A 25,456-nucleotide genomic window follows, 5' to 3' on the forward strand; every position below is an offset into this window, starting at 1 on the left:
TGCACTTGCTATGCAGTGGACTTACCTGTGGCCACGGACACTTCATGGTGTAGGTGCTCCCAGTGGACTCATCCACAGGTCGCAGTGTGTCAGACCTGAGTTCAGCCTGCAGTTCCAGCCTGCCAGTACAGCAGCACAGGGACAGCAGCCATGCCAGCCCAGGCGGATGGGCCATTGCCGTTCTCAGAGTGCACCCAGGCACGGCAAAGCACAATGATAAAGAGTAGAGGAAATGGCAGAAGCAAAAGCAGCCCCTAACAAACACTGCATTCTACACACATTAAAGCAAGCAAGCCCAGCAGCAAGCACAGGAGCCTGCCGATTAGCAGCTAAACAGCTGTAATATCAATAAATTTTGTCTAGCATACTCCCCACTGCAAGCAAATCTGTCATCATCTCGAACTCTCTGGTTGCCACGTTGGACACCAAAACCAACTGTTGTGTAACCTGAACAGGCAGCTCAGCACCACTCAGCTGCTCACTCACCCAGGTGGGATGAGAGAGGGAATCGGAGAAGGAAAAGTGCAAGAACTCATGGGTTGAGATAAAGATGGTGTGCTAGGTAAAGCAGAAGCCACATGCACCAGCAAAGCCAAACGAGGAATCATTTGCTGCTTCCCACCGGCAGGCAGGTGTTCAGCCACCCCTAGGAGAGCAGGGCTCCCCATGTGTAAGGGTTCCTTGGGAAGACAAATGCCATTGCTCTGAACATCCCCACACTTCCTCCTTTACCCAGCTTTTATTGCTGACCATGACATCATTTGGTTGAAATATCTCTTTGTCAGTTTGGGCCAGTTGTCCTGGCTGCACCCCCTCCCAGTTGGCAGGGCAGCATGAGAAGCTGAGAAGTCCTTGACTCTGTGTAAGCACTGCTCTGCAACAACTGAAAACATCAGTGTGTTATCATTTTCATCAAAAATCCAAAACACAGCATTGTGTGAGCCTCTACAAAGAAAATTAACTGTATCCCAACCAAAATGCCGACAGTGTAATAGACTGCTGTACAGAGTTGAGTTTGTGTATCACCCAGCACTGGAACTAGTTATTTTTATTCTAGTCATTTTCAGTCTCAAGTTCTATTTAAATAATAATAATAATAAAAAAAAGCCAACAACTGACACAAAATGAAACATCAGTCCTTGAAACATTGGGCCCAAGTGATGAATCAAGGATAAATACTGGATTTAAATGGCTAGAAAAGCACATAGGTTTCTGGTAGGTATTAGGAAGCAGCAAGGCCAGATTGGGTGCCAAGTGCATTTTGGCTTTCAGCTGGAGCAAGGTGTCCAGCTGAGTTACTCAATTCCTTCAGTTCTTCTGATACTTAATAATGTCCTTCTGTCATTGGACCTGGAAGGTATGAAAGGTCAGTGCCTTCTGTCAGTTGAATATGAGATATTTCTGATCACAAATCTGACAGCACTGCAAGAGAAAGGTAGAAGTAAATCTCCTAACATGAGTACACCAGCCCACTCTTTACCCTCTGGTTGTAACACCTTTGTTTCTCGGTATAAAATTCCAGATGTTGCCTTATGTAGCAATATTCTTATTTACTGGACCTTCAGTGAAACGATCCCCTTTCCTACATGTTTGTCTTTTCTTTCAAATTCAGGTTGCATCAGAAGCAACCAAGACATGGGCACAGTCCCATAGATTAGCCCCTAGAGCAGTCTTGCCTCCATCCCATATCCAAGGGCAGCTGGCTGGTGCTTCAGGGAGGGTGCAGGACACAGGGCAAGTCCAGAATCCTCTGGCCCAGTGCCCTCAGTTTCCAGCAGTCTGGTACATCTAGACCATCATTTTCAATAGGCATGGAGAGATCTTCTGTGAACGCATCCAGTGATATTACTGGTTTTGCTTTTAATTCTGTATTTGCACTGCATTTTTCATTAGGTAAGAGCAGCACTGAAAGCCCTCCCTTGCTGATGCCCTCTGGGCACTGGGTGATAACGCTGTTCTTGCCCCCCCTTTGCAGACAGAGCCTGGTCTGGAGACACTCTTCTGTGGATCCTGTCCTGTCCTCCAGGGCACAGCGGGTCCAGCTGCTGCCCCAGGATATGGGTGAGGTGGTTGGCAGGGCAGTGCCTGCTGGCTGAGGCCTGGCCTCTTCTACCCAGGAAAGGGAGTAGGGACCCAGCCCTTGTAGCCAAGTCCAGGTGAGAACCCAGATTATGAGGCAAGGTGCGAGATCAACCAGGAGACCCATCTGCAGGCCAGGTCCCATGACTGCCATACAGAGCTGAAGTCAAACCATGCTCCAGATCAGCAGGGCTGGACACCAGCACTGCTAAAGCGTGGCATGGGCAGAGGCTGTGCTTAAATGGGGCTCCTGGGCCCATTGGTAGGGGTCCTGGCTGAGCCTGGTCAGGGCCAGTAAGGCACAGCAGTGCTCTCAGGGTTCTCAGACCCCCTCTTGCCTACTCCTTGAAATTCACAGCTAAACAGGTTAAACATCACTGATCTGTGAGAAACTCAGTTGCATGCAATGAATTTCATGCCTTCCTCCTGATTAAGCCATGTTGTTTGTGAAATTCTCTCTAATAGCCAGTTAGAAGAAAATCAAGAGTCACTGCACAGATGGAGAACTGAAAGATGAACTTCAGGGACCTCTTTCTTTTCCAGGGTAGGGTTTGCCAAATCTCAGTCACGGTCTGCGTCTGAGTGGTATAGGACCAGAGTGGAGCCAGGAGCAGCCCTTGCCTGTGGTGGACCTGCTGTGCTCATACCATCTTATGGTGGTACCAGGTAAGAAAAACCCTTTGGTGTTCGCAGGCTCTGTGCTGTGATCTCACAACATTTTACTTTACCAAGTCATGTTGGTACCAGCTGTGGCTTTCATTCTTTACTCTCGTGGGTTCAATTGACCTTTAATACATCTTACAGGGATGTCTGCTGGGAGATGGTGGAAAGGGAGGGACCATCTTCCACTGTCTCTTTCTCACTCCCTTGTGTTTGTACTACCAACTTGATTTCTTTCTTGCTGGCTTCCAGTGGCTTGGTCTGTGCCCACACAAGGTGATGGACAGCAGAGCAGAGATGGAGGTTGTGAGAAGCACAAAAGGGAATGCTGCTGGGGAGGTCAGTGTCCATGTGGTCACCACTGAGAGCACTGTGCAGAGCACTCACCTGCCAACGACTGCCTTCATCATACCAGGTATGTGGGATTGTTCTGTCTACCAGGTAGTTCCTCAGCTTTCTCACTACACATAGATACCTCTCACACTTCTTGTATGTCTGTGCATACAAACCTTGGGAGGCAAAGCCGTGCTGCTGTTACTGTCTTAGAGATTCTCTGTGGCTATCCCACATCACTTTGATAGTTTGTGGCTGATGAAAATCTCTTAACTTTTGAACTGAAGCCCTGGTCTCTAGGGTTCTGTGCCAGTGCAGCGCAGTGTGCCTGGATGCCTGCTCTGTCTGGCCCAGCTGACCAGCATCTTTCAAGAGGATGTGCATTAGGTGAGATTAGGGGTGTGCATTAAAAGCAAATCTCCCAGTTTTTCCTGCTCCTGATGTCTCAGTTCCCACTGTGGAAAGGCCCTGGATTATATAGTGCATTCATTGTGCAATCCGGGAGCTCACTGGCACAATCCTGCCACAGCAGGTGGCAGCATTCTGGTCATGGGAACAGGCTGAGGTTAGGCTGAAGTAAGAACCCCTGAATGTGGATAGTGTGGGTGCCGCCTCCTAGTACCAGCCATCCCTGGCTAAAGATCCTGTTGGGTCCTGCTGCCTGCTTATGAGTACTTTAGACCACAACACTGAGCCCTTGGCAGGAAGATTATGTCCACTCTGTCATTTTGTGCTGTCTAAGGCCACTGTGGTTCTTTTAAGATTTGTTTGCGTCAGTGAAGTGTTCCATGTATGTCTCTGGTTGGTTGTTTCTTTTTTTCCCCTTTTAAGCAAACGCCACTACCATCAACCTTCCTGCAAGCACCTTAGAAATCCAGCGATTCCCGAGGGAGCCACAGAGAAGCACAGGGGCTGAGAGGCCAGAGAGGGGAGCAGGGAGTGAACCTGTCACAGCTACTGTCATCCCTCAGATCAGCGGGGTGCAGACCTGCAACACAGTCCGTGTGCTGGAGTGGAAGGATGGGGTGGCTACTTTGCCTGGAAGTAACCTGCGGGTAAGTGTAACTATGGGCCACTACACTTGCCCTCCTCCCCCCTATGCCAGGCTGGGACCACTGGAATGTGACGTGGGGTCCTGGAAGTACCCGTGGCCCTGCTGGAGAATACCTCAGCTGTTCCCATTCTGCAAGGCTGCTTGTGCCCCATCCCTACCTCCACCTTGCACCGTGTTGTGAGCTTAGTGGAGAGCACATGCAGAGTGTGTGTGGGGCTGCAGCCTGCCTGCCCTGTGCAGGGAGGCAGAAGGATGCCCCTACTTGCTGTGCAGGGCATTTTTGCTTTCCAAGCTGTGCTGTGGTGTTGGCTCTCAACAAACTCCTGCACTCATCCTGGAAACAGCAGTCTGGCACTCATCAGACAGCAGGTACCTGTAAGTGTGCTGAGGCTACTGAGTAGCATGAAGGAGCTTGCACAAAGTGGATGGATTTCTCAGCTTCTATTCAGCCCCAGGGCACCACATCATGCTTGCCTGATCAGTGCTACCAGCTGGTGCTGATTGCACCCAGGTGCAGACAGAAGGCGGAAGAGGGCTAGGACTGGAGCCTCTCCTGTGTTCCTTCCCTCCTTGAGCCATGTATTGTTCTGCAGTGCACCAGCCTGTCAGGCTCAGCAGCCAGCAGAGACTGCCTGCAGGAGCAGCAGCACAGGGGACTTCAGAGCTGTGCTCACCACCATCACTGGAAGAGCTGTCCTCTTTTTGGATACACTAATCACCAAACCATGTCCCTGTCATTCTCAGAATTCCCATGCATCGACTAGCTTTCAAGTTACATTTCTATCCTCATTGTTAACATTTTTCCTTCTGTTTTTTGGTTCAATGTCATAGTTTCGAATAAATGAGTATGGGACACTGAAGGTGGTGAGTGCTGATAAGATGCCTCCATCGGAAGCTATAAAGGAGGGCCACGCAGAGAAAGATGGGGACTCAGAGGTGGCACCAACTAGCAGGGACAATCCTACTCCTGCTCAGGGTAAGGGCACCACTGTGGTACTTCTGGTGTGGGTAACATCACTCTGTAGGTGCTGTCTGGCTTAGGACATAAGCAAGGCAAATATTTCCTGCTTCCTGCTCTCCTTTCTTTGCTGCTCCTTGGCCCTCACTACTCCTCTTCTCTCCAACTCAGATGTGTCAGAACAGCCCAAGCTGCCAACACCAGAAAGCATGTGCCACTGTGACACATGTGGCCGGAGACATGTGTCAGATGGAGCCCGGGAAGGCAGGGGCTTCTGCAGCGAGCACTGTCACCAGCAGTTCAAAGAAAGGTATAGGAAGGGGAGTCTGCTCCGTGCAGAGCCAAATCCATCCATCTGCCCTCTCTCCCCTGGTCTGTATGCTCCAGCAAGAGATGCAAGTGCATCTGTCTCTGGCACGTGCTGGGTACCCCACTCGTTTCCCTCTTTCCTGTAGGCAGGGTGTCCTGGGTACAATGTGGGGTAGATGAAAACTTGTTCCAGGAGGCAACAGGAGGTGCAAGAAGACAGATTTTCTCCTGCCCAGTTTGTGGCCTCACAAATTGCGCGCATCTGTTGGGGCAGGACTGCTACGGGAGGCTGCTGCAGTGGGCAGCAGTGGGAAGTGTGGGTCACAAGGGCATTTCCAGCCCCTCTGCTTACTGACATGTGGCTCCCAGGACTGGTTTTCTAGCATCTGTGTGACTGATGTAGGTTAGAGCCCTGCTACAAAACCGGATCACTTTTGATCCATCCCTAGGTTCAGGTTTCTGACACAATGCATGAGGGTGGTTCTTGTTTGTATCCTGGTTCTAGCCTCTTGCCAACTTTGTCACTAGGAGGAGTGCGTACATTAGTCAGGAGGGACGGGAGGTGTGTGAGAGGGAAATGGGGTGACAGTGATTCTCCAGCAATGACTCCCTTAGCAACACCCCAGTCACTGCCACGTATCATGCCACAGTGGTTTACTTTTCCTTCCTCTGCGCAGGTCTGTCATCGTGGAAAACTCTGCCAGCAGCACCAACACCACTGAAATCCTCAAGCCTGTTAAGAAAAGAAAGAGGAAGGACTACCAGAGCCCTTCAGAGGAAGAATATGAATCTGAGCAAATGGTAAGAAGAGAGCAGGAAGAGCATATGTATGCCCATGCCAATGTCAAGGGTGGCTCCTGGGCCACCTTTGTATGCCCTGTTGATATGTGTAGCTCTCATCAGTGCTTTTCAGTGCCATGTCAGCTATATGTTGAAGGGGTAGCCAGAAGCAGTTAATGCCCCAAAGACTTGAATGTGTGGAGCATCATGGCTTCTGGACACTTGGCTGGCTGTTTGGCAGCTGAGTGCCTCAGATTGTGCAGTGTTGAACACTTCCTGATTGGGCTGTAGGTACTGAATGCTCTCAGCTACTCTCTTGAGTCTAAGCCACTCAAAAGTAGAAGTGTTGAAGAGAGCACCTATATGTGTGATATATGTCCTGGGGAAGGGGAGTGACTCTGACAAGGCAAAGAAGCTCTCCTTGCCAGCCCGGACTGTAGCTGATCCATACCAGGTGTGATTGCTACCACACAGTGCCAATATTTCCCCATTGGGTTCCCATCATCAGATCCTGTTGGCTTCCCATTTCTGGGCCAAGTACCAGTCAAATCACAGATGTTGTTGGAGGCCCATTATGGCCCTTGGTGCTGGCATGAGTGTAGAACACGTTGCACAAACCTCTGCTCAGGAATCCAGATCTCCAACACTTTTTTCTGCCCTTGTGTCTAGGAGGAAAAGCAGGAAGAGAGGAAGAACTCTGTGGGAGACTCTGCCATCAGCAATCTGGAGGCTGACACGTGGAATGGGAGCCAGCACGGTACGGAGGGGCCAGGTGGCGGTGGGGTGAGCGATCTTCTGGCACATCTGCGTGGCTGGGAGCAGAGCTGCGTGGCAGAGGCTGAGGGGTCCTGCTGTGGTCCTGCGGGGCTGGGCCTTCATTTTGGTGCTGCAGCAGAGTCAAGCACCCAGTTCCTTACGCTGGTACATGTTCCCAAAGGCTTGTAAACTTCTCTGCTTGCTTGATCCTGCTCTCTCTGTCTCTTTCCCTTTCTCTCCTTTCCTCTCTTCCTCCTCATGGGACGAGCGCACCCTTACAGCTACGGCTGTCTTCTTCAGAAGCTGTGCCGTACTGTAGAGTGCTTTCTGGTCCTTCCCTTTGGGAATCTACCCTCCCTTGTGGATGCTGTGCTCTGAGAGGTGCTGTCCTGAGCAGTAATGTGACTCTGTGCCATGTTGGGCTTTCCCTTTGGATGGTCTCACAGGGAACTTCTCTCTTGTGATCAGGAGCTCACAAGTTTGGGAGCTGCTCTTGTAGATCTGGTGCCTCTGGAACCGAGTGATCTGGGGTTGTCTCATCTCACAGGGATCTATTCCTGGACCAAATCAGAGGAAAGCTCAAACACAGAGCTGTTGGCACTGAGGGAAGTTAGACAAGCTGAAAGATTCAGTGTTGCTTTTTTTTTTCCCTAGAGTGTGATGGGGATGAAAGAGGAAAGCTTGAAAAAGTACTGGAAGTAAACATTTATGGAAATTTTTTTTCTTTGAATAGTGAAAGGTCATAGTTAAAGTCATTTTATAATGAAACTGTTCCAGCTTCATACTCCCCTCCATACTCCCCTGATTTTATGCTGAGTTAAACACTACTGAAAAGAGAGGTCATATTTGCTTGCCAGGTCCTTTTCTCTACAGTATGAGCTCTGAACATGTAATCTTCCCTGCTGCTTACAAGTAAGCAGTGCTGAACCTTGTTACTTTCAACATTTTATTTTCTCCTATTTTAGAAGTACGTCAGTAGACAAACTACACACCTGGATACTTCAGTGCAGCAGAGTAGGTGTCTCTGGGTGTATTCATCATTCCCCAGAAGCATAGAATTTGTACTTAGGGATTCCCTGAACATATTTTGCTGCTTTTTTCTGTCCTAAACAGTAATAAGGGTATTTGTCTTAATAATTAAATGAAGTATCTGTGTTAGTAACCTTGCTCACCAAAGCTCTGCTTTAATTTTGCCTGCAAGTTCCCATTTTTTCTGTCTCCACTGCCTCTAAGCCCAAGGGAGGAAGGAATAGGTCTTTCTCCTGCATTTCTGGCCTGTCCTACAGAAGACAGTCTGCCAAGGCTGATCTGCAAATGTGAGTTACTTAGTGCAGGACTAAGGACTGCACTCCTGGAGTCTGTTCAGGTGCTTTGAAGCGGGGAGAAAAAGTAGACAGAGGGCAAGAAATTTGGGTTGTATCTTCTGTGCCTCGGACAAGGTCTCTGTGGACTTCCTCAAGGGGTTGACAGCATGAAGGGTCACCTCCCTGCCTACAAAGAGACAATGCTGTCTTCTTTAAATGAGTGTTATAAGGGTAAATGCACCTCTATGGCATCAGAGTGGTCCTGGTATGCTGAGGGGGACTCAGCTGAATGTCTCAGAGCAGAGGATAGCAGAGCTGGTGCCTTCAGAGTGGAAGTGGGAGGTGAATCTGCTGCTGGTTTGATGTCTGGGAGCTCCTTGTATTCCCAGACCTCTAGATGGATTGTGCTGGCTGTCCCAAATCTGTCAGCTCTGTGGCCATTTTGGATGTACTGGCTGGAGGACTGGTTGCAGAGGTATCCTGATGTTTTTGCACAAGATGGCTTGTTCTTCAGGGGCCTTGCATGCCTTCCTGGAGTGTTGTACAGTGACGAAAGACATTTTGGTCACAGGGACCTGTGAGAGAGAGACTTTTGTCTCTGTCCATCCTTGGACAGCTGGCTAGGTTTGTTGGAGAAGGGGCTCTGGTAGGACAGTGCTCGGCTCTGCAGGGATGCAGGACTGTGCGTGAGAGCGGGATGTGGCCCCCGCAGGACCCACGCGCTCACCTGCCCCGAGGCAGGCAGGGACTGGGGCTGGAGCGGACCCTCAGCAGCGCCTCTTGTGTGTGCGTTTGTGCTGCGCTCAGGTGCCAGCGAGGAGAAGAAAGAAGGCTGGTCTTGGGCGTCGTACCTGGAGGAGCAGAAAGCTGTCGCTGCCCCTTTAGATCTCTTCCAGGATGTGAGTTGGGTTTTTCCTGTCTTTTTCCCCTCTTTGGTCTTCTCTTTTCTTTCCCTTTTTTTTTCCCGTCCCTCCTCTTTCTCCTCTCTTCCTTGCTTCCCTGTTTTGTGGGGCTCTGAGGGATAAGCAAGCACTCCCATCTTCACCTGAAGGTGACCAGTCAGCCTCCAGCTTTGATTGCCCCAAGTCCCACTCCCCATAAGGATGCTGTCCCCCATCCCAAGCACCCCGTGGTCTGCCTGTGGTTCTGGCAGGTTGGTGGATCCCTTCCAGTCCTTCCTAAAGTCCAGGTCTGGGCTCTCCTGAGGCCGTGCTGGGTGCCGCACCCCTGCTCCCCAGGGTGCAAGAAGAGCCCAAGCCCCGTGCCCCACTCCCTGTCAGCCCTGGGACACCCTGCCCTGACAGCAGCAACAGACACAAACCTGCAAGGAGGTGGAAGAAGGTGTTTTTCTGTGTAAAAGGAACTTCAATTTAGCTGACAACATAACCTGTTGCTCACAGTCTCCTGGGCCCAGCAGCTCCCGTAGCTTGATGGTTGCTCCTTGGGATGGTTCTAGACTCATGTACGTCTGTCATTTTTTTACACTGTAGCTTAATTTTTGTTTCCAGTACCAAGTAGCTTCCCAGCACAAGAATGGCTTTAAAGTGGGGATGAAGCTGGAGGGAATCGACCCACAACACCCATCCATGTACTTTGTCCTGACAGTGGCTGAGGTAAGGCGCCTTTGGTTTCCTCGTCCCTCAGTCCCTCCACGGGCTCCTCATGCCTGCCCAGCAGGAGGCTCTACAGGAGAGGAGGTCCCTCTGGGGTGCTGGTGGAGGGCCCTCGCCTGCATGCTGCTGCCAGCACCACATGGGATGAGCTGGCACTCCGGCACCTCAGTCACGTTTCCTTCTAGTTTTTATGGGCGGGCAGGAGACAGTACAGTGGAGCAGCTGCCGTATCCCAGCCTCATTAATCTCTCCACCACCCTGACACAGCAGAGAAATGGGGGAAGAAATGGTGGTGATGGCAACAGTGTTTTACTTTTGAGTTGATGCCAATCAGACAGGTCTGAGCCCTGGAGATGAATGGTGTGAAGGTGCCTCATTGCCCTTTCTTGTGTCCTTGGAGGCTCTCTGTCTCCGGGGCTCTCCATGTGGCTCCATGGCATGCCCCCAAAACAGCTTTGCATTGCAATGCTCCTCGGGCCCATAGGCAGCCAGGGAGATGAGCCATTGTTCTTGCTGCTAGAGATTTCACAAAATCAACATGGCGTTTAGCCAAAACCTCTGTGTGAGCACCTTCCCAGGTGCAGAAAAGGGAATCTTTGCACATTCTGGATCCGTCAGATGCAGTGAATACAAAAGTGTCCCACCATGGCATCTTAAGCACCAGCCTGAACCCTTCTGCTTAGAGATGGCTTGTGGAGGCCTTGCACTTGCCTTGCTTCATGTCAGACACCTCTTGGGACTGGCATGTGCCTCCTGATTTGTGCACTGGCATATGATTGTGGCTCTTAAGTGCTTGGCTTCCTTAAGTGCTGTGCTGAAATGGTGCGTGGGAGGAGTGGTGTGTGGCACACCAAACCAGGGACAGCAGGAGGTTTCCATGGGCCTTTCCTTCTCCTGCTCTCCCTGTGGGTAGGTGTGTGGTTACCGGATGCGTCTCCACTTTGATGGCTACTCTGAGTGTCATGATTTCTGGCTGAATGCTGACTCCCCTGACATCCACCCTGCGGGCTGGTTTGAGGAGACAGGACATAAACTCCAGCCTCCAAAAGGTAAGGAGTTGGAGAGTCTCGGTTAGCAGGCCCTGTTGAAGGAGGGGGGTGAATAATGGGTCCCCAGTCAAAGAGTCAGAAATGGGGACAGGGTGGCTCCATGGGTCCCAGGAGGGACGATACTGTGCTGGGGGTTGCCCCATGACACCTCTTCAGGTACCTATCATGACTAAACTTCTCTGCTCATTCCCATTCTGGGTCAAAGCCCCATTACCCTGGATGTCCCGGTGCCAGGCTGGAGCCTGGCGGCTGTGCTGCCCTGACCCGGGTATGGTGCACCCTGGGGCAGGCAGGACCAGTGCTCTCCGGGGAGGAGCTGAGCTCTGTTTCTCCACTCCATTACTAACATTTCATAGCAATTACAAATCATCTATTGGCTTAAACCATGGGCTGTGGGAGATGAAGGACTGTTCAAAACCCAATCCACCTGCAGCTGGACACACTTGGCAGGGTGAGGGCTGGATGTATTAGGATGGCTGGGCTCAGCCACATGGCCTTCTGTCTGGCTCTCTGTGAACTTTCTGCTCTCATTTCTCTTCATGAGGGGTTTTAGGTTATAAGGAGGAAGAATTCAGCTGGACAAACTACCTGAAGATAACAAAGGCTCAAGCAGCTCCTAAGCAACTCTTCGTGATCCGAAATACTGTGAGTGGCAGCTTCTCGTTCCTGTCAGAACCTTCAGGTTCCCCTCTGACTGAGTGCTGGGCTTTTCTCTGTCCACCCCACACTTCTCAAACCCACAGTGCACAGGGCCAGGAGAGTGCACTGCTTGCATTGCTTATCGAGATGTGGCATGCTTTGCTGCCGAGGATCTGTAACTTGGACACTAGTTTGGTGTGCCCAGAATTGGAGCTGATCTGATTCGCTGTTTCATCTAGGTCCATCTCATGGACAGTTACATCTGTCACAAAGGTATTGGTTTGGGCCAATGAGAGCCATTACTCTCAACAATTATTTTGCCAAAGAAAACCAAAACAAAAACAGTTAATGTTCCATAAGTATAATTCTTTTGCCACTGTTTTCTGTCTTCATTATCTCTGTCTCTACCTTTTTTTCATATGGCAGCTTTGGTAAGGTAAGTGAGAGTACAGTGGAATGCAAAATCCTGATGGTTTCTTTGTTAGCTGCAGAGGAAACAGCCTCCTGATAAATCAGCCTCTTCAAGCTATTTACTGTGTCTAAATCCTCCTCCTTGACTAATGGGTTCCTTGCCAAGGTGGGGATATATTTGCTGCAACAATCCCACTAGGACGCATGATAGTGGTTTGCACAGGTTTTGGATCCAAGTATTAAAGGTAAGGTAGGATGCAGGGCACTGTCCCACCTCTTCCTGCCAAGCCTAGGGCATTAGTAACTGCTACCACTGGGGGAGCATGACTACAAATGTAATGCTAAATCTGAATCAGTGTAAGTTGGAGGCTGCTTTTCTCTTTGTTTATAGGAGATCCTGAGGGTCTGAAGACCTTTTTCCTCTTTATTTTTATCACTAGGCTGAGTTACTTACCCTCTGCCTGTTTTCTTGTGCGCCCAGGAGGGCACTGCTCTTCTGGGACCCTAAGTGGTCCTGGGCCTTCCTGGAGGCCAGAGATCTGGTTTGGGGCAGGTGCCCTCTTGCAGTGGGCAAGGTAAGCAGTTACAAGTGTGCTGGAATCTAGGCTGTGAAAGAAACCTGCCCCTCTCTCCTCCCAGCACGAGGCTCCTCCAGGCTTTGAGGTGGGCATGAAGCTTGAGGCTGTGGACCGCATGAACCCTTCCCTGATCTGTGTTGCCACAGTGACTGACGTGGTGGACAATCGCTTTTTGGTGCACTTTGACAACTGGGATGATACTTACGACTACTGGTAAGTGCACAGAGGCTTCTGGGTTTCCAGTGCCAGGGAGACACTGTGCTGCTGCTTCAGCAAGAGTGATGAGGTGCTCTAGAAAGCATAGGATGATACCACAAGCATGCTGCTGCTGACAGGCTACCAGTGACCTAGTGAGAATCATGGAATCATATAGGTTGGAAAAGACCTTTAAGATCATCAAGTTCACCCATCAACCTGACCTACCTAGCCCTGTCACTAAACCATGTCCTGGGATGGGGACTCCACGACTTCACTGGGCAGCCTGTTCGAATGCCCTCTAAACCCCTTCTCCATGAAGAAATTCTTAATATTCAATCCAAACCTCTCCTGGCCCAACTTGAGAACATTATGAGACTGTGAGGCAGGGGGTCACCCACCCATGCTGGGGTACAAACTTTACCTGTCCAATGTCACCTTCTGGGCCATTGCCATGGCCTTCTGGTTAACACAGGGCTAAGACAGGCCTGATCACAAGTCATGGGCTGATGGGTGGGTAATTGTTTGACTTGGTGTGTGTGAGTGGGAAGGTGTCCCAGTTGAGGCCGATTAAGGTCAAGTAGCACAAGAAGGGGTGAGAACAGTTCTGCTTCCTGCTTTGTGGCTGAAGCTATCTGATGTTCTCTCTCACTTTGCAGTACAAGGAGCTGTGGGGTTGCAGCAGTTTCTGTCCGTGGCTGCTCCTTGCTCACTGGTGTTGGGCACAAGCAATGTCTGCTGCATGCTATGTCCTCGCGTGTTCTGTGGTGTACTTGAAGCTGTGACCAGGGTGTGAGCCCCCCAGGTTGTCCAGATCCAACTGCTTGGAGCTCTGAAAGGCATGGCATATCTCCCTCCCCATGGGATTGCTTTCTCTGAGCAGCTCTGATGCAGGGCTTGCACCCAGGGCGCATTCGTGTCCCGCTCCAGTGAGCTTGGGTACTCCCACAATAGCCCTTGCTCTGCTAGGGCCTGGGTCACTCGGCGATAAGGGTGCTGTACAAAGCCTTCGTTTCTGCAGGGGCTTTTGCTGGTGGTGCTGGTCTCGGCTGTGCTGCTGGCTGGCCTGCTCAGGACCCTGGCAGCCTGCACTGTCTGGCAGTGGTGAGCCAGGTATTTCAGTCCTGTATAACAGTTCAGGTGTGTCTTCTAGGTGTGACCCCAGCAGTCCATACATCCACCCAGTCGGATGGTGTCAGGAGCATGGCAAACCCCTCACACCTCCTCAAGGTGAGCTGGTGGCTGGGGAACGCAGCCTTCGCTGGTGCATCACCTCAGGGATGGGCCTTCTAGGGTGGGACAGAGTGCCTGGGGGCTCAAACTCCATGGCCTGTGCTTGCCTGCAGGCCCGGGCAGTTTCCTTCAGCAAAATCACAGCCGAGGTTCTTGTACATGTGTTCAGGTACAGCACGGTGTTTGTGTCAGGCCACGAGGAGAGACCAGGGAGAGACAAGCTATATATGCAGGCCCAAATGTTTCTGCTTCCCTTCACCCTGGGTTTTATGGTCCACGAGGAAATAGTAGCACATCTCAATGTCTCTCAGATTCCCACATGCCTGACACAGGCTTGGTTGGTCCTTCGGGGCAGTAGTACGTTCTGGGATACTTGATGTCTTCTAGTTTGTGTCTCACCTTCTGCATCTTCCCCCTTCTAGATTATCCTGACCCTGACAACTTCATCTGGGAAAAGTACTTAAAAGAAACTGGAGCATCTGCTGTTCCAGCTTGGGCCTTTAAAGTCGTGAGTACCACATTGTCTGCTCCATTGTGCCTGGGCAGGAATTCAGGTTTTCTCCATTGTCAGGTCTTCGCTTTTATGAAAAGTAAAATGATGTTTAGTATTCTCCTGCCACAGGCCTGGGATCTGGATCTACAGTCTAAGTTCAGAAGTCAGAGCTATCCTGGGCAAATAGTTCAAAACTGAGAAAAATGGGAAGTATGACCATCGCCCTTGGTAGACAGAAGCTCTGTGGTGGGAAATCATTTAAGTTTGCTTGATAGTTGTCTCCAATTGCTGCAACAGACGATGTATCCAGCCAAGTGCAGCTGTGCTATAAATGCCCCAAATGTGTCTCCTGAAGGCCTTCTTCCCTTGGGAAAAGATTTCCCATCTTGTTAGAAACACAGCTCAGATCACGGAGCGCTGTCCTCACTCTCTCCTGGTGTTCACCATGAGCGGCTCTTATCTGGACAGAACAGGGGACAGGGCTAGGAGCTAGGCTTTAGGAACACATTTGCTGCTGGGAAAGCAAATCAGCATCTGAGAGTCATGTGAACCTGGAGCATGGAACCTGCTGATCTGGGCTTTTCTTTGTCCCAGCGCCCACCCCATGGCTTCCTGGTCAACATGAAGCTGGAGGCAGTGGACAGAAGAACTCCTTCCTTTATCCGAGTGGCTAGTGTGGAGGATGTGGAAGATCATAGGATAAAGGTGGGTTCTGGAGTCTCAATGCTGAGCCTGTGTCCAGGCACTGTGCTGGCTTGCTCCTGCCCTTCCCAACCCACTGCCAGCTGCAACAGCAATTTGTGTAGAGGTCTGTAGAAGCACGCAGTGTGTAAGATGGCAGGTCCCAGTGCCTGGTTCCAGGAGTGGAGCAGAGTCTTGTGTTGCAGTTCAGCTTTGCTCTGCTTCTTCTGTCAGCTTGGAAGGCTCCAGAGCTCCTCAGAGAGGTGCCCTGAGGTTTGAAGGGTGACCTCTCTACTTATCTCCCCAGATCCATTTTGACGGCTGGAGCCATGTGTATGATTTCTGGATTGATGCAGATCATCCGGACATCCACCCCATAGGCTGGTGCTCAAAAACTGGGCACCCACTGCAGCCTCCTCTTAGTAAGTTCTGGGCCTGGGCATCCCCTAATACCAGGGCCCAAGTGTGCCAGATCCCCACTGTCACCATCACCTGTCCATGTGCAGAAAAGGGAGGGTGCGGTCGTGGTGCTAGCCAAGGGTGGGCAGGGAGGAAGGGCTTCTACTGCAGGGTTGGGAAAATCCTTCCTGTGTGGTGCAGGCAGGGAGCCCAGAGCCCTGGCTCTGCCTGGGGTTATGGCCACAACAGTGCGTCCCCTGTTCTCCTTCTGGTCTAGGGCCAAAGGAACCAGCCTCCTCTTCCCATGGGGGCTGCCCAACCCTGGGCTGCAAGAACATGCCTCACACCAAGAGCTCCAAATACAGCTTTCACCACAGGTGAGCTCCCCAGCTCGGCTCAGAGGGGCAGGGCTCCCATGCCAGCCCTGCTCCCGGGCCTTCCTCTGCTCCCCTGCACCTGCACGCCCCTGCAACTGTCAGCAACCAGCCCCTGCACCCAGCCCGTGCTTGGCTCTGCCTCCAGCTCAGGGACAGCTCTTGCTTTCTCTGGGCCAAGCCTGTGAGACAGTCCAGAGCCCGCTACCAGGGGAACTCCTGACAAACTGGTGCATCCCCACCTGTGCATGCCCTGTGTCCCCCTGTAGCTCCTGGGGACATTCTTCATGCCCATCTGCCAAGGGGTCGTATAGGCCTTGTAGGGGACAGCCCCTACATACTTTTAAGATGCTGTTCATGGATGGATGAACATTGATGGATGAACATGGCTTTGAGGATGATATTCCTCCCACCCCTTGTGGATACCCTTTCACTGTGAGGTTGTAAACTGGGAAGTACTGAGAGGGGATGTTGCATATCCCTCAGGGCTTTGTCAGTTGCTTGCATGACCCTTTTCAGGGGAAATCGGGACTGATGTAATGCTGATCCCAGCATGGCAGGCTGGCATCAGAGCAGAGGAGTGACTACAGCAGAGAGTACTTGAGGATTAGAGAGGCAGATCTGGCTCTTGAGGGTTTCTCTACTGCCCACAGTCATAACACATGCTTCGTCCTTACTCTGAGGCTAGTCTGGTTGCCTGTGGGGGCAAGAAGGGAGTATGGAAAATCTTATGAACCCCGCTGACCTGCTTGATCAGCATTCTGGTGACTTGTACAGGGTGGCTGTGATGGCAGCACAGAAGGTAGGACAGGTGTTTGTACCTGGAGGAGCTAGGTTTGCCCTGCCTGTGAGCCAGTGCACATCGCACCCTGGACCAGGGAATTTGTTCAGCAAGTCTGTACTGCACTTTGTACGGCCTGGGCTATGGCTTCCTGTGGCTGAGGGTAGAAGTGTGGCCCTGCCACCAGGTGGCTTCACCCCTGTCCTGCCCCATGCTGAGTCTAACTCTTGCCTCCCTGTCTGCTCCCTAGGAAGTGCCCCACACCAGGCTGTGATGGGTCAGGACATGTGACTGGGAGATTCACAGCCCACTACTGCCTCTCAGGGTGCCCACTGGCAGAGAAGAACCAGGGCAGACTCAAGGCAGACTTGTCCGACACTGAGGCCTCAGCTCGCAAGAGGAACCTGATGGGCTTCCCTCAGCGGAAGAAATCCCGGCACCACGGGAGGTAGGGCCACGCATGGCAAGCCCCGTGCAGCAGTGCGGGCTACCTGTGCTACACTTGGCATCCCTAGGATGGATGGCTGAGCTGGAGAGGCTCCTTGCCTGTGGGGCAGTGTGCTTGTAGACAGCTGGCATTTGTTATTGCAGCTCTCTTGGGTCACCTCAGGCACCTCTCCTGTTTTTTTGGTTCACATTTTGTGTTATTGGCTGTCAACCCTTTTTACCAGGATCTGAGAGGTAATCCTTACTCCTACTGCCAAGGCATTGCTCTGTGCAGTGTGGAGAAGGGCACTTGGGCCAGTCCCAACCCAGTTGGAAATCAGTTTTCCTGTCTCTTTAGAGGGCGACCTCCAAAGTACCGGAAGATCCAGCAGGAAGACTTCCAAAGTAAGTGTGTTCCTCTGCCATGGTGTCTTCTCGGAACAGAAGTGAGACGAGGGGAGCAGAGGTGGTGGCTAGCAGAGGCAGGTCTCTCCTTGGCTCGCTCAGTCAGACCTTGCAGAGGTCAGCACCAAGCTGAGAGGCTGCGTAGAGCTCATAATGTCAAAGCCAACCATCTGAGAAGGGATGTCCATGCCTCTTACCAGAGTTCTGGTGGGTCCCTTGTCACTTCTCTTGATTTATATCTGGGAATCTTTGAGTATTATAGGATAGGGAATTAGGACCCTCTCTCTGTGGCAGTGCATTTTCCTAGGCACTTTGTCTTATCCAGACATTCTTCCTATGGATGCTGTACCCCAGAAACTCAGTGTGAGGTGCCACATTACTGCTACAGTACAGAAACTGTTGATGAACAACAGTACTTGTTTCGCATTTAGTTCTGATGATCAACATAAGACAGTAAATGGCTCTCAGGTGGAAAGGTATTTCTTCTAGCCAGTATCATTTTTACCATGGGCTGGCTTGGTGTTTACCCTAGTACTGGGATTGAATGAAGATCTCTTCTTGGAAGTCATCATTGGTGCACTGGAGCAGAGACAAGGGCTTAAAGCTTTGTTAAAAACCTGAAATGGACTGAATGATAAGGGATGGCATTCTGGTGTGAAATTTGGCTTGGAAGTTTAGTACAGTATGGAAAACAGAGAGAAGGTGGCGAGAACAAGGCAAAGTCAAGCTTGTTGTTGCTAAACTTCTTCCCTTACCATATGCAATCCCACCAAACTGAAGCCTTTGATGCATTACTCTCCTGTTAATTCAAGGGACAACCACTAGCTCTTGATAACTTGGACCCATGAGACCATTTGCTCCTAGCCCCAGGCCTGTCCCTAAACAGAGTCCTCTCCAAGGCTTGTAGGATGGGATGGGATGTTCTCATCGCTCTTCCTTGTGTTACACCTTGCATTTTTATTGCCAGCTATTTCTTCAGACAATATGCACCAGTCGCTCTTCATGTCTGCCCTGTCTGCCCATCCTGACCGCTCTCTGTCACTCTGCTGGGAACAGCATTGCAAACTCCTGCCAGGGGTGGCTGGCATCACAGCAACCACAGTGGCCAAGTGGACCATCGATGAGGTAAGGCAGTTTTGGAGGTTGTGTGCTGGCATCTAAACCACTGGCATGACTGGGAACACTCCAGCTGGCTGTGCAGTGCCATGGTACATGTACCAGGCACAGAAGGGCTTTAGTGGCCTCTTCCCTAGGCTATCAAGAAAGTGCCCCTTGTGGCATACAGTGTGGACAGCTGCCAGTCACCTGCCCTTAAGGCAGCTGCGGGGAGCACATGCACAACTACCAGATTCTAGCTTGACTTGGATGTGACATTAGCAGGGCAGGCAGGTGAAGGTAAACAGTAGTCTCTTCATTTAGCATGATGCAGTTTTACAAAGAAGTCAGTTTCATCTTTTCTAAGTAAAACAGCAACAATGCAAAACTGTAGACTGCAAATAAGGAGTCACTTTCCTGTGTCTCCTCTGAAGAAATCTTTACATCTGATTTTTCCTTGTCACCTTCATTCACTTTCTTTGGCATCTGTAACAGCTGTTCTTGAGGCCTGTGTAGCTGGCCTCTGGCATTGGAGAGGCAGCCCCAGCAGACAGCCCTGCCTGATTTCCATTGTAACCTTCTGTGTGCACCACTCCTTCCCCAGCCCCTCTGTTGGAATCATCTTGCTGTGCTAAAGATGACTTACTGGAGATAAAACGGCTGTAGCATTTGCTACTCTGGGGCTGGAGAAGGCTGACACCCGTGCCTTGCTCCAAGAGGGATCTCTAGGCATGGGAGAGTGCTGCAACTGCAGCACTTTGCCCTAACAGGCACATGTTACCTTACAGGAGCCAAAAATGCTTCTGTGGAAATGAGGATGTGGGCTTGTAGGGTGTCTGCAGCCAGAAACATTGCTTCCATCTTGACATTTCTCTCTGTTTATTCCAGGTTTTTAGCTTTGTTCAGACTCTGACGGGTTGCGAGGACCAAGCCAAACTCTTCAAGGATGAGGTGAGAAGGGCTGGAGGATGAGTGAAGGCAGCCAAGGACAGCTGTTTGCCAACAGGGGAGGGAAGAACTGGCCAGTGCTGTTTCCTTCAGCAGCTCTGCCACTAGATGCTTAGAGCATGTCCCCCACCTGGCAGTGATTCCCATGCTGCGTTCCAGTGTGTAGCTGTCTGCTTGTGCAGAGGGTAACAGGAAGGAGATTCTGACCCCTAACTCATGCTGCCTTGTTCTGTGCTGCATGGGTGAGGAATGAACCCTCTGAGGAGGCTGGGATGGGGTAGTAGGGAGCATGGTGCTGCAGTCTCGGTAGCATCATTGCCTCCTGAGGGAAACTGCTTAATCCACATCCATTCATCTTTCCCCTCCTGCATCCTCTCACCAACACATCAGTTTGGCAACACTGCTGTCCATCAAGGAGGTTCATGATTTTTAGACCCCTCTGTGGACAGACACGCAAAGGGAACGGCTTTCTAGCATGTGCAATACACCCAGGGCAGGCTGATCACAGACACGCTGGGTACAGCAAGTGTCCCAGCCTGTTAAAAAATGGTCCCTGTGCTTTAAGGGTGCTCAGCATGCAAAGCCAAGCTGGGGGCAGCCTCCATCCATGCTGGTGCCTGGAGCAGGGAATGGCTTGGTGTTTGCCCAGAGTGGCTTGCCTGTTGGCTGTCCTGTTCCCAGAGCCTGGGCCAGCTCCAATGGGACCGCCTGGGCCAGCCCCTGGATGGGCCTTTCCCTATCCCTGCCCCGATTCCGGGTGCATGAGTTCCCAGCTCTGGCTTATCTGGGGCAGTGTGGGAGCACCGTGGGTGGCCCCTGCCTTGCTTCATGTGAACAGGAATGCTGCTGTGGCAGCCCACCAAGGGCTGTGAATGTAGCTGTGCATGTCCCCAGAGAGTAACTGAGCTGTCTGTCTCTGGGAGGTCACAGCCTGGGTTGTTGGTGAATGCCTCTGTCCCTGCTCTCCTCTCCAGATGATTGATGGTGAAGCATTCCTCTTGCTGACTCAGGCTGACATCGTCAAGATTATGAGTGTTAAGCTGGGCCCAGCACTCAAGATCTACAATGCCATCCTCATGTTCAAGAACGCTGATGACACCTTAAAGTGACTTTTCTTGGCCCCGTTGGGACCGTCCTTCAGCACTGGTGCTGCCAAACTGTCTGGCCAGGACAGAGATTCCCCCGACCGCCCGCAGCTTGTCGTGTCCTGCAGCATCTCTGCTCTCCCACCAGTCCATCTCCTGTCCTCTCCCTCACTCTCTCTCCATGCTGCCTCTCTGCTCCAGCGCTGGGTACAGGCTGACCACGAGCCTTGGGGGTGGCTACACAGGCAGCAGGTGGATGTGGGACTAGCCTGCCTCAGTGCGAAAGCTGCCCCGATGTCCTGCTATGACTGCACCTATTCGGGTGTGTTCAGGGATGGCGGAGCAGTGCAGAGGTTGTAGCAGCTGGGCACTGGCACCACAGCTTAAGCCACCAAGATAAGGCTACATACTCACAGGCTGGTCTTGCCTTTGCTCAGCAGCTGAGAGAGATTTTTTTTTTTTCTCAGTGTGTTCCTCTCAGAGGGCTTGGATGCTCCCAAGGAGCTTTTGCTCACTTTGCCTTTTCCTATCTGAAATCTTGTGACTCGAGACTAGATGATAACTTTGCTTTGCCCCTTCACCGCACTGGGAACCAGTGGCCCATCTTTCCCCCACTGGGAGCAGTGTTTCCTGGCTGCAGCTCTGCCCATGACCAGCATCTCTGTTTTATTCCTCTTTACTGTAATGCAGCAAATCCATGGGGTCAGAGCTGGGTGGATGCAGAACAAGCTGCATTTCCACTTGCACTTCAGGCTGTCTTCGACAACATGTCTCTGGGAGAAACAATGCTTGGTTAGTTTGTTCCCTCCTGCAGCAATTAAAAAATCTTCTGTGAAGGAGAGTCAGGTCTGCTTTGGCCCACTTGGGGCCTTGGCGAACCTGATCTCGTGGGTGGCAGCCCTGCCTATGGCAGGGAGTATGGAGTTAGATGATCTTTAAAAGTCCCTTCCAACCCGAGCCATTCTGTGATTCTGTGATTAGGAGCAAGGCCCTTTCTAGAGTTGAGACCGCTGCCAAGGGCAAAAATTATCTGTAGGCAGAATCAGGGCTTGGTTCCTAAAGCATTCCTGACTTGACTGACTTGATCCTGTCAAGCTGCCTTCTACCCCTTTTTTGCCCTTGAGAGGCCCCCAGACTTTCCTGTGTGAAGAGCAGGATCCTCTGCTGTCTTCTAGATTCCTTCCCTTCAAACCAAAAGAAAGCCAGCAGCTAACTGTTTTTCCTTCCTTCCTTCCTTCCTTCCTTCCTTCCTTCCTTCCTTCCTTCCGTCCTTTTAGTAACATGCCACCTTTCCAACAAGGGTGCAAGCACTTTGGAAATGCCCACGTAACTCTCCCTTGCAATGGGGGAGGTTCCTGGCGCAGTCAGATATTCCGTGTGTTCCCAGGTACCAGGGATGAGCCCTGTAGCACCCACACTGCACTTGCTGTACTTTGTCATCCTGCGGGTGCTGCTGGAGCAGTGGTATGGCAGTGCAGTGCTGGAGGGCAGCCACCCAACCCAAGGGCTCTCCATAGCGTGCCGTGATGTTATCCAAGTCCCACATCCACTTTCTTTCTCGTTCCCAAGAATGACATGCCAGAGCAAAACATTTTTTTCCCCTTTTCCAGTGTCCAAAGACAGAGATTAAGGGTCTTGGTAAGTGCCCTAGCAATGTCTTTTGGAGCAGAACTGCCTTGGAAGCCACTGTTACACTTGGGTCAATCTGTTCTAGGATTCCCATGGAAATGTAGCATTTTGACTCTTTGTTACTGAATATTTGGGGTCACATTTGACCTGCTCTTGAAATGTCTGCTGCTTGCTCTTTATGCAGGACTTGAAACTAGTCCGTGTATTTATTTTGTCAATGCTTGGGTTTGAGTGAGCTCTCCCTCTCCTTTCCCTATTCACTTTCTTTCACCTTTTCAAGCACTGTGGTGTGGCCAGCTGTGGCGAGAGGGTGAGTAGGAAAGAAAAACTGGGTCCCACAGTTACTCCTAGTCACCTTTGATTCATGGTAAATGGTCCTGAAGGTGGTCTCTTCAGCTAATGGGGAGTGTCTTCCTGGGCCACTGCGTGCTAGGGGAGAGGAGGAGCAGGCCTAGGACCTTCAGCTGTGGGACTCTTCATGCAAGCCCTGCTGAGACATCTTCAGGTGTGATCTGGAATGGTTCCTGCTTGGCTCTTGTTACCCTTGCATAGGGTGTGGTTATTGGGCTCGTAAGGAAACAACTTATGAACGTCCTGTTCTCGTCTACTCCCTTCCCTTATGCAAAGCCATTCCTCCTGCTGGAGAAGGGACTAAGCAGTGTCACTGGGTGCTAGGAGAGGAGTGTCAGATTAGGAACCCGTGTGAGTGATGGAGTGCCTTGTTTCTCACAGGGCTGCCCTGGGAAGCAGAGGTAGTGGTGAGTTCAGAAGATCCCTGCTGAAGGGGAAGAGGAGCCATAAAGCTTTCAAGACCAGGCACATCCAATGCCATCAGCTCTTGCTCTGTTGCATGTAGTTGAGCCATGCTCTGCCTAGGCAGCAGGCAAACAGGCAGAGGTGTGTGCTCTGTACTGTGCCAGCCTTCAGCATCAGCAGGAAGCTATGCCAATGGCATAATGCCACACCTGGGCTCTTCTGACCTCCCTTTAAGCAAGCAGCCCCAAACCGGACAGGACTGCAGAGGTGCTTTCCCTTGGCTGTGAGGTCTGGCTGCAGAGCTGGATCCCAGCCTCTGCAGGATCTGAGCTCTGCCCAGGGAGCAGCTGTGAGGAAAACCAGCCCCACTTGAAAGGGGAGGGTCTCTGCTGCACACACTTGTCTGCTGCTTGAACACCAGTTCTTCAGCCTCTTAGGCTGTCTCTCAGCCCTTTGGGTACAAATCTTCTGGGTTGTTTTAGGTGAAGGAGTTATAGGGTTTGTAGATGGTCAAGGGCTAGTTGCTGTTAAAACTTATAAGGCTTTTTGTTTCCTTTAAAAAGGAAACCAAACCCAAAGTATTGTGTGTACATGTGGATGGGTGTTTGTGGGTACCAGTGTGGAAAAAAAAAAAAAATCACAATATCATGTCCTCCACTGTTGGTGTGATGCTGTTTTATTGTGATGGTCTCTGAAGCCATGGAGGTGGCAGACCCCAGCCCAGGGTCTCAGGCAACACATTCTCCATGAGCAGAAGTTGTCTCTGGTCCCAAGAAGGAAGCCAGGAGAAGGAAGGTTCGCTTGCACCCCTGGCCTTGGCAAGTCCTCTGTCTTCAAAGAGCATTGACCAAGAGGCCCTCTTCAGGGAGCATCAAGGGCAGCTGTGACCAAGGCAGAAGGACCAAAGTTTCCTTTCCTTTTCACCCAATGAGACTCCTTGCAGGAACATCCACTGCCGTGTCACCGAGAAGCTGGAGTCAACACAGGGACTGAATTGGGCCCACAGGTCTGGGGCCTTCCTGAGAGCTGTGACGACAGCGAAAGCTTCTAAGTCAATGAAGGGTTTTTGAAGTCAAATGTATTTGTGAGTAGAGGCTCCCCACGCCTGTGCTCCCGTTGTTCCTGTTCCTGCTGGAGCCATGTGGGATGTCCCACCAAACACTGGCTTCGGGCACAAGGCATCTTCTGGGGTGGCAGTTCCACAGGTGGGTCTGGGTGTGTGGGGACTGTTGGAGTCTCTTGAGAAGGGATTTTTCCTTGTGGAAACACGCAGCGTGATGGTGCGAGGCTGAGGTCTCCATTTCTGAAAGTAGCCAGTCTGAAGCTCAGCAAGGAGGGTGACAGTTTTCTGTCTTGCCAGAGACCAAGTTTGTCTGGGTGTGTTTATGGCTTAGGGCAGGTGCCTCCTGCAGAGGCAGTCGGGGGACTTGAGTGCAATGAAAGGAGTTGGAGAAGAGGAGGGAGCCTTGAGAGAAACACAACTTGGATGCTTCTGCTCTTCTGTTCCTCAGTCCTCAACCTCTTTGGGGTAACCCCTTGGTGTACAGGAGAGGGAAATAGCCAACCGCTGCAGCACAGCTCTGTCCCTCCAATCCACCCCTTCCTTCTTGGGAGGAGAAAAAGAGGGGTATGTTTTGGAAAGATTATGATAAAGCCTTTTTGCACTTTCATTCATTTTGCACTCGTTTTTATTTTTATTTTTATTTTTATTTTTCAGTGTTTTTGATATTTGCACCTCCCCTTTTTGTGTTTTCATAGCAAAAATACTTTTGTTGTAGCCAGTGAAGCTATCCCAAACTTTGTGTCCTGAGTATACAGAAGTTTAAAGGTCTTATATATATAAATTTATAACTGTATAAAAATAAATTTATATATATAGATCACGATGTGATGTGTTTTGTCAGTGTTTTAAAATAATAAATGAATGTGAGCAATGGAAGTCAGCACAGCTGGAGACTGTTTATTAAGACACATCCCAGGACGCCCCCACCTCCTGCCATTGGGGCACCCCGGCCCCTGCCCATCCCACGGGAGGCAGCGGGATGGGGAGGGGCTGATTTATTTACTTCAACATAAAGAACTTGAAGGGAAATCCCAGTATCAATCCTAGTGTTACTGGCCCTAGCTGGGAGGACACCAGTTAAAAGGGTCTCTCTGTGCTGGGTGCACGCTGGCCCCTCCACTCCAGGCGGCCTCTCCTTGAGGTTTGGGGGGAGTGTGTCCCACCCCGGGGTGGGGGCAGCAGTCCTGGGGTGTGCCTGTGGCCCTGCATGGCCTCAGTCACGACCAGCCCCAGCAGGATCAGGACCACATCTCCCAGGGCCAGGTGAGCTGGGTGTAAGCTACAGGGCGCAGGGAGGCACCGGCACTGGGGTCCCAGTATAAAAAGGGGGGGCCTCTGGGAGGAGCCAGGGGAGTTCCCAGAGCAAAGGA

General features: G+C 51.2%; 1 protein-coding gene across 1 annotated transcript; it reads left to right on the forward strand.

The window, feature by feature from the left end:
- The first annotated feature begins 2,619 nt into the window (after window positions 1-2,619).
- L3MBTL1 (L3MBTL histone methyl-lysine binding protein 1) lies at window positions 2,620-24,960 on the forward strand. The gene is made up of 22 exons (XM_050714091.1): window positions 2,620-2,745; window positions 2,992-3,154; window positions 3,904-4,127; window positions 4,958-5,102; window positions 5,256-5,394; window positions 6,071-6,194; window positions 6,843-6,945; window positions 9,041-9,132; window positions 9,742-9,846; window positions 10,760-10,895; window positions 11,440-11,540; window positions 12,585-12,736; window positions 13,872-13,948; window positions 14,374-14,459; window positions 15,039-15,149; window positions 15,433-15,547; window positions 15,802-15,901; window positions 16,930-17,127; window positions 17,464-17,510; window positions 18,478-18,635; window positions 19,494-19,556; window positions 20,528-24,960. The coding sequence occupies exons 2-22, from the start codon at window positions 3,019-3,021 to the stop codon at window positions 20,660-20,662; spliced, it is 2,547 nt and encodes an 848-aa protein (XP_050570048.1). The 5' UTR covers window positions 2,620-2,745; window positions 2,992-3,018; the 3' UTR covers window positions 20,663-24,960.
- The last annotated feature ends 496 nt before the right edge of the window (window positions 24,961-25,456 follow it).

The sequence above is a fragment of the Cygnus atratus genome, chromosome 16 (assembly GCF_013377495.2).
Source record: "Cygnus atratus isolate AKBS03 ecotype Queensland, Australia chromosome 16, CAtr_DNAZoo_HiC_assembly, whole genome shotgun sequence".
NCBI classification, from domain to species: domain Eukaryota; kingdom Metazoa; phylum Chordata; class Aves; order Anseriformes; family Anatidae; genus Cygnus; species Cygnus atratus.